Source organism: Megalopta genalis, chromosome 2, assembly GCF_051020955.1.
Source record: "Megalopta genalis isolate 19385.01 chromosome 2, iyMegGena1_principal, whole genome shotgun sequence".
Taxonomy (NCBI): domain Eukaryota; kingdom Metazoa; phylum Arthropoda; class Insecta; order Hymenoptera; family Halictidae; genus Megalopta; species Megalopta genalis.
Genome location: NC_135014.1, coordinates 39,830,254 through 39,842,728, shown reverse-complemented (window position 1 = coordinate 39,842,728; position 12,475 = coordinate 39,830,254). Strand labels below are relative to the sequence as shown.

Genomic DNA, 12,475 nt, shown 5'->3' with positions numbered 1-12,475 from the left:
ACCGAACTTATTACCGCAGCACTGCTTTGTATAGTCTATAAGCAAGCATCAAAAGAACCAATTTACGAGAAAATTACAACATAAATCCACGAATATAATTCCTCAACCATTCACTGCAATCGAAGAAATTCTAATTAGAAAACAATATTGTATTGTATTGTACAACAATCAGATAAATCTGAAATAAATGAATTTATTGCAGCAGTAGCACATTCTAAAATATAAAATATAAGTATCAAAAGAATCAGTTCACACATACGTTGTAAATAAATCCATGGATGTGCTTGGTATCCGGAGAAATATTTCATGAAGCGTTAATGGAGCGTAACTGGTTTGAAAATTGTCCCAGACAATTTTAGGACATTAACTGCTAAAAAGTATCATTCTTAGATGAAAAGTAGCTTTAGCACCATGATAAGATAAATATCCTTTTAAATAGATCGTTTGCAAAGATACTTCAGCTACTCGAGATGCAGTAATTTCTCCCTAATTCGCGCTCAGATTGCGCACAAAAATGGACAATTTGGGAAGAGGAGATACGATTATTCGAGCCTTACGGCTCGTCTTTATAGTTACTGAACTATACATCTATAAGAACGAGACATAAGGCTCGAATAATCGTATCTCCTCTTCCCAAATTGTCCATTTTTGAGCGTAATCTGAGCGCGAATTAGGGAGAAATTAGCGGATGTATCGGAGCACCATGAAATCGTCACGGGAGAAAAATCTGAAATCGTAGCTTGCCAATCGGATTTCTGCTCACTATATCCCACTATACCAGATTTTTAAAAATTAGAAAATAACCGTTAGTTATTCATGAGAAACTATAAGTTCGTGTAGGCAGATACGCCGACAGTATTTCCTTTTTGAGACATTATGGTTAAGTCTGAACTCGCTGGTCCCTACCATAAATTATTTGTATCTCTGAACCCATATATAATTTTTTAGTTACGCTGTAGTGAAGTTGCCCTCATGAATATTTTTGATCGGTACAGTTAGGCAATAACAAAACTGCGCAACTGTGTTTTTTTAAAAAAAAAATGAACTTTGTCTTTTAATAATATTGATCATTTCTTCAGAGGTTCTTGTTTTTTTTCTATTTACCCTTCTTGTAGATACGCAGTCTATCATTGTACAGGATGCGCAGAAAATAAGAACACTTCAGTTTAATATTCTATAGATTCTATCAGAGTTTAGCAAAGATATTAATTACAAAACTGAATAATAAAATTTACATTAAGTGCTGAAAATTTGCTTCTTCCGCCTCAATACATTTTCGACGCCTGTTTCGAAAATTATTAATGATTGTCGCACACTCGGTTATTGTAATTTCGTTTCACGTATTTTTTAAAGCAAATTTTGACTCATTCATCGATTTGAATGATTGATAGGGGATTTTCTACCAGCATCAACAAACACTCGCATGTGCAATTCAATAATTCTAACCCGCTCTTTGTCGTTTCCCATTTTTAAGCTGAACAGTATTAATAGATATAAAAAAAACATAAAGAATTCGAAAAAAACAGAACAAAACACAATACACTGAACATATGCAGAAAAAAAGCGTTTTTCATACATGGGCAGAATTTTCTCCGCACCCTATAGCACAAAATACACCAAAAGTCGTTAAGAGTTTTTCATTTTATATCCACTCAGAGATAAAACAGTTCAGCGTGAACAGATTGAAGAATTGAAAGCCACTAAAAAATTTAGGCGAATCTCTCGGTTACGTTTCTTGAAGACATCGTGAAATGCTCTAGCTTGCAATTCGGCTTTTTGTTCATTGCGTCGTCCCGATCAACAGACATATAAAATCATGAATCGCGTGAAGCAATAAACGTCGTGAAATTCGCAGAGGCGTTTTATCCATTAATTCGCACATTGTTTCCGTTTTCTCGTCCGCGATTGATAGTGTGAAGCAGGAACGCGAGGCAAAAGCGCGCGTATGCGGGAAAACGGCAGCAAACGGTTTCAGGCAAAGGCGGGAAAAAATGAAAGCGACGCGGAGCGATAAGCTGAGAGAAAATAAATTCCCCACGCATGCATGCAGTCTCTGCACTGAATAACTTAGGAAGCACCTAATCGTGGGTCCCAGACTTCCGCTGTAAATCGATTTAGATCCGGCTCGGTTACGCACGCAATTCATACTTTATATTATCCGAGGAAATAACGCGTCGATCCGACGTTCTCTAAATATTTAAATCGCCTAATGCGCAACGGTTGGGCCGGCGAAGTATTTAATCGCTTGCCTTCGGGCCGATCGATAAGACGTTGTTATCGATAAGATAATAATGCGGCGATCATTATCTGCCGCAACCGATGGAAGCTTGCGTAGTTGTGGATCGGGCGTTGATCAAGTTCTGTGCAGTTCGAAATTGTTCGAAACACGTTTTATCTTAGACCATGCATAGTACTATTAGACACGGCATGTGTATAGTGCGTGCATAGAAAATCTGAGAGCCCAGTAAAGCGACGATAACTGTGCATTCTGACGTCACATTTAGAAAAGATTACATTAGATCATTAACAATGACCGTCGTGACATCAGATTTCAAGTTTAAACCTTAGATGCTGTCGATGTTAAATAATATATATCCCTCGATGTTTAATGGTCATGTTGAGCATATTAGTTACGTAACTAATTAATATAATAAGTATCCATTATTGCAACATCCGATTATGTTATATACCAGAGGATTTACAGAAAGATGACGATAATATAAGAAGTAAATTGACGTAAACTATTTTATTTGGTAATCAGTAATTATAAATAAATAGTTTCTCTCCAGATATTTATGTATTGTTCTTACCACTCCTTTAAACTAGAATAAATAGAAAAAGATAATAACAGATAGAACATTATCCATATCTCAATTAAGCTTTAAATACATTCTGCGAAATTGGAATGATCAAAATATGCATATTTCGTACTTAAACAACTGAATTTGCTTTCTGAAAATTAAATATTTTCGCATATTCATTAATGTCGAATGTTAAAACAGTTCAACACATTTCGAACATCGACGTTTCACCCTTTCGAAATTACAGATATATCATACTAGCATAGCTTCTACATCTTATTCATCTGACGTCATGTCCTTCTTTGCTTCAGGGGAATTATCTGAAGCCGTATCTGTAGACATACATGGTCTAACAAGGCTGGTCAAACTGGCTATAATTTGTAGTACAAACTACGAAAGATGATGAAAGAATGTTTAACAAAAGTTGTTTGATATCAAATGATATAGACAGTTTACATGTTGGCGAAAAAATGGCGGAAATTTCAAGGTCTCATTGGTGTTTTTAAATAGAATATTGTATTTTTGTATACACCGTGTTATTGTGCAATTTAGTGCGAATCCAATGATGTGCAATCGAAGTAACTTCTGTCAATAGAAACGTGGAGAATCGTCGTTTAATCAAATCATCAAATGCCGCCCACGTTTGGTCAGTTACACTCTGCCTGATTAGTGAGTGTGACTGCAAACTTATATTTATGACGACGGAGGACACATTGAAGGAATACGTAAAAGGAATCAATGATTAATTTCAAAGCCCACACGCAGATAAGTGTGAACGGATGTAAATTATTTATCCCATTATCGAAAGGTATCCCCAAGCGTTTGTAAACATGCAGGCACAATCACTAATCACGCAAAATGTAACTGGCCAGTGCTGGGAGGCACGTGATGGCTCCATTAAACGACGATTTTCAATGTCTTTGTTGAAAGAAATGACCGATTACAATTCATTGGATTTATATTAAACTGTGCATACAGTATTCCAATTATTATATCCGATGAAAAAACTGTTCATGTCACGTTATAATCCACTACACACCAAACAACTTTTGTTAAAACATGTCTTCACTATCTTTCGTAGTTTCCGAGATATTCTTTTTCATATGAATCCAACGTCCTTAGTATAGTGTAATAAAAGCCTCATACCGTTCGTCAAAAATGAGCTTCCGTTCTTGAAATATTTCACCATAAAGTTTTATTATAAAATTATATTATTATTATACATATTATCATTTATTAGGCAATGTTGAACGTAGAGAATTTGTTAGTCGTTTATATCTACACTTTTGACGATGTTTACATTTCGGAGCACATATTATACATAATTCGATACAACCAATGGGATGGTACATATGGAATCATAAATTCTCGGAACATCATCTTTGATGATCGCTGAATTTTTGTCTAAACAGTCACTTTTCATGTAACCATTCTTTTTCTAAGCACACCATAAATCGAACTGTAAGTCTTGCTTGTTCGTATTATTCTTTTATACTGGGGTGGCATGAGGCTTTTATTACGTGTAATAATAATTATATCAGTCTTATCATAGTCAAATTATACCCAGTCTTATCCTAAAAGCAATTTCCATACGCGTGATCTCCCCTTGTAAGCGTTTTATGATAGCTTCTAGTTATCTATAGCGCAGACTATCTTCGGAATAAGTTGCGCGAGTCGCAGATTAAGCGAAGTTATGTTTCGGTCAAGCTTGGTCTAGAATTCAATTTGGTCCGAGTTAGCGTGTGCTTTAGTTCCATAAGTGTAGGTTACACTCAAGGCTTCCACGGTTAAGGTCTCGTTTGAGTCTTTGTGTTAGAATTGAAATGGGCCCGAGTCTATTCTCTTTCTCTCTACTCGCGGACGAAGTAAGGCACGCTTAATTAATACTACCATCAGAGGTGTAAAAGTGGTTCAATAGTACTTTTCCGACTAGTTCCTTTCATTCTGAGTGCTGCTATTAACAGTGGCGCGTACCAATAATCAAAGCGAAGGCCTTCTGAACTTTCTTCCCAGCTCTGCCTTTTACAAGAACGTAATGGCTCGAACTCTGAGGAGTCTTCGTGGAACGCTCGTCCGACGGAGCCACTACCCCGCTTCTTCTTTGACTTTTTAATCCATTGTCGTTTCGGATCTTTTAAACTTGTTGGTCCTTTCTTAGCCAGCAGGCTAACGTGCTCCTCGATTATTATGATCCTCGTAATTTCAGTTCACTGAGTTTCGATTGAAGTCGACGTCGGTGTAAATATGATTACTAGACTACGGATCATTCTGGGAAATAATAATGCTGCACAACCGTTCCACGAAACAGGAACTGCGCAGACAATTATTATTCTCTCTCTCTCTCTCTCTCTCTCTCTCTCTCTCTCTCTCTCTCTCTCTCTTAGTAACTATATTAAGCAATAGCAAGCACAAGAAGCATTTAGTTTTTCTCTTAATAGCAACAACAAATATCAATGAACGTAAGAAGCATTTATTGTAAAAACGAATTGTGGTGAAATATTAAATTTTGATGACGTTAGACGTTGCATTACTTTCACTGTATTAACATTACTAGAAGAATAAATACATTTTATTTAGCTTCTATGAGAATTTATTTAGCTTCTTCTCGATGAGAAACATTTTTAGTTATTTGTATAATATATAATATTATATAATATATAATAATTTATTTATTTTATCTTTATTTGCATAAAGATTCCTAGTGTATACATTATAAATAGTACGGTCGAAATCTTAAAATCTATTGGTGCATATTTAGTTTCGTGTCACACGCACTCATTTTTATCGTAACTGCATAAAATCCGCAGTCTAGTTATTACTAGATTTATTTCTCGTTTATCTTATTTTATGTAGCGCATGAGTCCACTGAGTCGTAATTTGTTGCACAGAGTTTTAATGTGAAATGTCAAAATAATGAGAGAGGTGTCGCGCAAAATGTCGCCCGTCTTTTGTTACAGGAAAGCATCCGTGGGGAAATGTTAATGATAACGTTTGTATATTATTGTGAATTTCGTGGACTCGAGGTTTAGTGTACATACATTAATTACAACTATATTGTGGATCTTTGTGGAGAATTAATGATCTCGAGAGATGCATCTATTTGAATGAAAATTTACTTACTTATTATTAGAGAGAGACTATGAATTCTTTTTTCATTTTTAGCGTGTTCAGATTTTTAAAATGAAAATATTAATTAACAAGGTCTAATGGCATTTTTATTTTATTTTTACAACGAGCGATGTTTCAATTCACGAAAGAAACTTTTCTTCAATACGGAATAAAGTTGGTGTCACAGTTCAAGTTTTTGTGAAATGGTGTATCAAAATGAGAGTTTGCTTGAAGATCCGCAGAGTGCTTATTATTGTTGAAAAGTGCACAGAGGTAGCAGTTTAATTATGAATAATGTCTTCCTTGAACATATTTCAAGCGAACTCGGCTTTTCAAGTATATCGTACATTAATATTCACGATTTCCTTGATTTACATTTTTGTGCAGGTCAAAGGTCGATATAATTCGTTTACATTAACTTCCACAATTAAATTCTTTGAACTTTCTATTAGTAGACGGATTGAAGGAAACCCTCTTTATACTGTTACTTAAACTACTTTAAAATTTCCGTAGTTCTTACATTGTAATAACTAAACTGCGGACTTTATGCACTTCTCAGCAAAATGAATAGATGAAGTACAAAATTGTGAAGATTTAAATTAAATAGATTAAAAATAAACTTTAAAAGATTCAAAGAATACTGTTACACTTTTTGGACTTATTACAGCTGTGAAAAAATTAAATCCATGTTCATTCATTTTTTACTTCTAGCCATTAACATGCAAAGCTTTTATTTTGCTTAAAAATCCGCTGTTTAATCAAGTGTATATGAAAATTTTCATTTGTACATTATTATAAATCAATTCTCTGAAACATTGCATATATTGAAGATATGCAGAATATAAATATATGCAAATTTTGGTAAATGTTATTTTTAAACGTAAAAATTTTACGAATTTACGACGTAGCATGTGAAATTCGAAACAGTAAGAACATTAAACAGTTTAAGAGTATCATAACATAATTCTCAATTTATTAAAATTATTAAGTAAACACAATTGATTGATACTTGTGTTTCTTGGCATGTATTGGTACAGATAAATTTTATTTTGCAAATAATGCACCCTACTTATAATGATTAGAAAAAATTAAATATTGTGTATGTTGATATCGAAGATATTTTTTATGCGATCTACTATTATATGAAACGAATATTTAATAAACGTAGAATATGTATAATACTTCTGTAAAATATATACAACGTATATTCGCAATTTTATTATAAATTCATGTCTTCACATATGAACTTTCTAATAGAAATCTGTAAATATTGAATTCGTTTCTTAATAATCCTTGAAGTGAGATTACTTTATGTTACACCGTTACAATTTCTACTTTATTCTACAAATATAAAACTGTCAACAAATAATTCCAACAATTGTAAAATAATGATGTCCATATTACATTTAAGCAGTTTTTAAAATAAATTTTTTAACTAAATCTGACAAGTATATTCAAAAGAGTCTACGAATGAAATTTATTGACAACTGAAATTTAAACAACTCCGAATTCATTCTAATTCGTTTTCGCTTTAAATTACACAGTTGATTAATTTCAAACAGCCCTAGGTAAAAATATTTGGAAAAATATTGAAAATAGTTATTTTTATTGTGATAAAGCAAATTATTAATTGAAATAGTATTTTCTAAAGATGTACTGGAAATAATTATTATATTTAATAAGTATTTCATGTGTCTAATCTATAGAAACGGTACAAACATATATTGTTTTGAAAGGTAAGCTTTTTCTAATATTTCCCTTAAGTAATGAATGTGAACATTTAACATATATTTGCATTTAACAATGGGCATATCTCAAATAATGCACCACTCAAATGCAAATACGAATGTCAAGACACACTCAGAGTTGCTTGGTCGGTGAAATTTCATGGAAATAATATTCAAGTGTTTAATTTCGCGCACAACAAATAAAATATTTATTTCAATATATTGTAAAATTTGTATTTTAAATAATTATTATATATTTGTGAAATCAATCGAGTATATATTTCAACTAGTATTTCATTTAACACGGAAATAGATTACTAACACAGTTGAGAGAAATAGTATTTACAAATATTTGTATTTCTTAATTGAAACATCTTTACCCCGGTCTGATTTTGAACGATTAAAGATTTCTCGCAATTTCCATTCCCTTATTGAAATTTTCGCCGCGAACATGAGATTCATTTCGATTCCCATAAACGACGTAACGAAAACGCGTTGCCTCGGCTGAAATGCATTTATTGTTCGAGGCTGGCAATTGTAGAGGCACGGGTACTGTGACTGATTGTAAGACTGATTTAGCTTAACGGGGATCATCATCGAACTTTCAGCTTCCTGAAAGTGACGCGGATGCGCAGAAAGTTTGACGTCAAACGGTCTCGGTTAAGGGACAGGACCTTCCGACTGCCATAGATATTGATTTCCCGGAGTTTTGAGGTTTCTAGAGCAGCGGACGTTGTAGCGCAGACGCCATCCTCAACATGGCGGTCCATCAGACGCGAATCGTTTCGCGTCGCGTTTCAACCCGTTCGGTTTGGCCCGGTGTAGGATTTTCGGAAAACAATAGGGCCGCAGCTCGAAAGAGCCAACCGTAGTCTCCGATTCCTCGAGCTAGTGAACTGGTCCCGATCAACATGGCAGGCGAGACATGTGCCGCTGTCACGTGCTTTCTGATCGCGTCGATCGCAGTCGCCAATGGTGAGCTTTCGTTTTTCAAACTCACTCGTTTCGATAGTGAGGGGACAATTTAGACGCGGAGTCGCGTTCAAATCGGGAACGGTATGTTTAACGTACTTCGAGAATGGTAATTACTTATTTCAATTATAATCAGTTGTACACCGTTACCTGCTTGTCGTTTTTCTTTTACTTTCGATTGCTCCTGTATTTGTTCTTGATTCTCTGTGCAACGTGTTTAAATAGAAAAATCGCGAACGACCGCCGAAACATCGAGTTTCGTTTGTAAATTATTGCTTCTAGAAATTGAAAATCGTTCGAACGATGTTTCATCAGTCGTTGGATTTGTTTAATCTGTGCGTTTATGTTCCTCTTCGTCGATTTTGATTTTGATCGTAGTTCTGTCGTTTCGGAGACTGTTTGAAAAATCAATTTTGGGAATGACTGTTTTCTTTTTCGAAGCGAATTTGTGTAATAACTGTACGCTTGTTTAGATAGATTTTCAGATATTTCGTGATGATAAACGTTCGATTTTCGTTTCGTTTCATGGGATCATGAGGACAATTTTTATCCACGGAACATAAAACTCCCCAAGCTTCGGAACGAGTGAACGATTTATGGTGTTATCAGTGTGACACAATGGAAGATGGAGAGAGATGTTCCAATCTAACCGGAAATTATAGTGCTTTCGAGCACAAGTGCACTGGTGACAAAAGGACTTGCATGGTAATGGCAACAGACGAATGCAATTTGAATAATTGTTGATTTCGCGCAACGAGCGCGAGATTTAATACACATCTGATCTTGTTCTTTAAACAATTATTGTTCCTTTCTAAAATAATACTACGAAGAGAAATACGAAACAAATAGATTCTTAATACTTTACCAATTTTCTAATAATTTTAATAACATCGAAGATCAACAATCGAGAATTACTTATAATATTGTTCGAAACGACGATATTGTAATACAATAAGTTATTTCGATTCATGTAACTACTATATTAAATTATGCAACAACTTCTCTTGGAATTAACATTTCAAACAAAATTGTTGAGTTACCATCACACGCAGCTTAGTCATTGAAAAGCTAATTAATTGGCTTCCGATAAATGAAGTGTTAAAACATTGTTGTAACGCCAGATTTAATTAAAGACTTTTCTTCATTTCATCTAATATCGAAATGCTAAAAAGGCAGCTAGAAAAAATTGAACGGACTAAATACTTATATTGTTATTAATTGAAGCATCGAAATAAAGTTAAAAATATTACTCACTTAATATAGTTGTTTACATGTACAATGAGCACAGTCTCGTACATTAGCAAGCAATTCTATTTTTTTATTTACTTTATTTATTATAGTAATTGCGAGTATTTTAATATTCGTTGGTGTTTTCCAGGTGAAACGATTATCTTACACGTTTAGTACCGAGAATTCCACATCAAGCCCACTAACGTGGTCCACAGATAGAAACTGTACAAGCAAATGTGAACCCGGATGCACAGTAATTGGTGTACGTACAAAATTGTACACTTGCACCGCTTGCTGCGAGCAATCGTTCTGCAACGTCGGCACCGGTGCTGCCGATCCGCAGTCTAGTTATTACTAAATTTATTTCTCGTTCATCTTATTTTATGTCGCGCATGAGTCCACTGTGTCGTAATTTGTTGCACAGAGTTTTAATGTGAAATGTTAAAATAATGAGAAAGGCGTCGCGCAAAATGTCGCCCGTCTTTTGTTACAGGACAGCATCCGTGGGGAAATGTTAATGATAACGTTTGTATATAATTGTAAATTTCGTGGACTCGAGGTTTAGTGTACATACATTAATTACAACTATATTGTGGATCTTTGTGGAGAATTAATGATCGATGCATCTATTTGAATTGAAAATTTACTTACTTATTATTAGAGAGAGAGAGAGACTATGAATTCTCTTTTCATTTTTAGCGTGTTCAGATTTTTAAAATGAAAGTATTAATCAACAAGGTCTAATGGCATTCTTATTTTATTTTTACAACGAGCGATGTTTTAATTGACGAAAGAAACTTGTCTTCAGTTCGGAATAAAGTTGGTGTCACAGTTCAAGTTTTTGTGAAATGGTGTATCAAAATGAGAGTTTGCTTGAAGATCCGCAGAGTGCTTATTATTGTTGAAAAGTGCATAGAGGTAGCAGTTTAATTATGAATAATGTCTTTGTTGAACATATTTCAAGCGAACTCGGCTTTTCAAGTATATAGTACATTAATATTCACGATTTCCTTGATTTACATTTTTGTGCAGGCCAAAGGTCGATATAATTCGTTTATATTAACTTCCACAATTAAATTCTTTGAACTTTCTATTAGCAGACGGATTGAAGGAAACCCCCTTTATACTGTTACTTAAACTACTTTAAAATTTCCGTAGTTCTTACATTGTAATAACTAAACTGCGGACTTTATGCACTTGTCAGCAAAATGAATAGATGAAGTACAAAATTGTGAAGATTTAAATTAAATAGATTAAAAATAAACTTTAAAAGATTCAAAGAATACTGTTACACTTTTTGGACTTATTACAGCTGTGAAAAAATTAAATCCATGTTCATTCATTTTTTACTTCTAGCCATAAACATGCAAAGCTTTTATTTTGCTTAAAAATCCGCTGTTTAATCAAGTGTATATGAAAATTTTCATTTGTACATTATTATAAATCAATTCTCTGAAACATTGCATATATTGAAGATATGCAGAATATAAATATATGCAAATTTTGGTAAATGTTATTTTTAAACGTAAAAATTTTACGTATTTACGACGTAGTATGTGAAATTCGAAATAGTAAGTACATTAAACAGTTTAAGAATATCATAACATAATTCTCAATTTATTAAAATTATTAAGTAAACACAATTGATTGATACTTGTGTTTCTTGGCATGCATTGGTACAGATAAATTTTATTTTGCAAATAATGCACCCTACTTATAATGATTAGAAAACATTAAATATTGTGAATGTTGATATCGACGATATTTTTTATGCGATCTACTATTATATGAAACGAATGTTTAATAAATGTAGAATATGTATAATACTTCTGTAAAATATATACAACGTATATTCACAATTTTATTATAAATTCATGTTTTCACACATGAATTTTCTAATAGAAATCTGTAAATATTGAATTCGTTTCTTAATAATTCTTGAAGTGAGATTACTTTATGTTACACCGTTACAATATCTACCTTATTCTACAAATATAAAACTGTTAACAAATAATTCCAACAATTGTAAAATAACGATGTCCATATTACATTTAAGCAGTTTTTAAAATAAATTTTTTAACTAAATCTGACAAGTATATTCAAAAGAGTCTACGAATGAAATTTATTGACAACTGAAATTTAAACAACTCCGAATTCATTCTAATTCGTTTTCGCTTTAAATTACACAGTTGATTAATTTCAAACAGCCCTAGGTAAAAATATTTGGAAAAATATTGAAAATAGTTATTTTTATTGTGATAAAGCAAATTATTAATTGAAATAGTATTTTCTAAAGATGTACTGGAAATAATTATTATATTTAATAAGCATTTCATGTGTCTAATCTATAGAAACGGTACAAAAACATATTGTTTTGAAAGGTGAGCTTTTTCTAATATTTCCCTTAAGTAATGAATGTGAACATTTAACATATATTTGCTTTTATCAATGGGCATATCTCAAATAATGCACCACTCAAATGCAAATACGAATGTCAAGACACACTCAGAGTTGCTTGGTCGGTGAAATTTCATGAAAACAATATTCAAGTGTTTAATTTCGCGCACAACAAATAAAATATTTATTTCAATATATTGTAAAATTTGTATTTTAAATAATTATTATATATTTGTGAAA

At 33.0% G+C, this 12,475-nt stretch overlaps 1 protein-coding gene and 1 long non-coding RNA gene across 3 annotated transcripts; one reads left to right on the top strand and one right to left on the bottom strand.

Annotated features, from left to right (window-relative positions):
• Positions 1–7,640: 7,640 nt before the first annotated feature.
• On the top strand, positions 7,641–11,121 carry LOC117219455 (uncharacterized). 2 transcript variants are annotated; one of them, XM_033468626.2, is made up of 3 exons: positions 7,641–8,611; positions 9,147–9,313; positions 9,987–11,121. In XM_033468626.2, the coding sequence occupies exons 1-3, from the start codon at positions 8,548–8,550 to the stop codon at positions 10,194–10,196; spliced, it is 441 nt and encodes a 146-aa protein (XP_033324517.1). In that variant the 5' UTR covers positions 7,641–8,547; the 3' UTR covers positions 10,197–11,121. The 2 variants fall into 2 exon arrangements, with proteins under 2 accessions (XP_033324517.1, XP_076375483.1); XM_076519368.1 differs by having other exon boundaries at positions 7,657–8,611; positions 9,086–9,313.
• On the bottom strand, positions 9,343–9,992 carry LOC143258890 (uncharacterized). The gene is made up of 2 exons (XR_013032832.1): positions 9,863–9,992; positions 9,343–9,784 (listed from the first exon to the last, which is right to left on the bottom strand). It is a non-coding gene; the product is annotated as an uncharacterized LOC143258890 (long non-coding RNA).
• Positions 11,122–12,475: the final 1,354 nt, after the last annotated feature.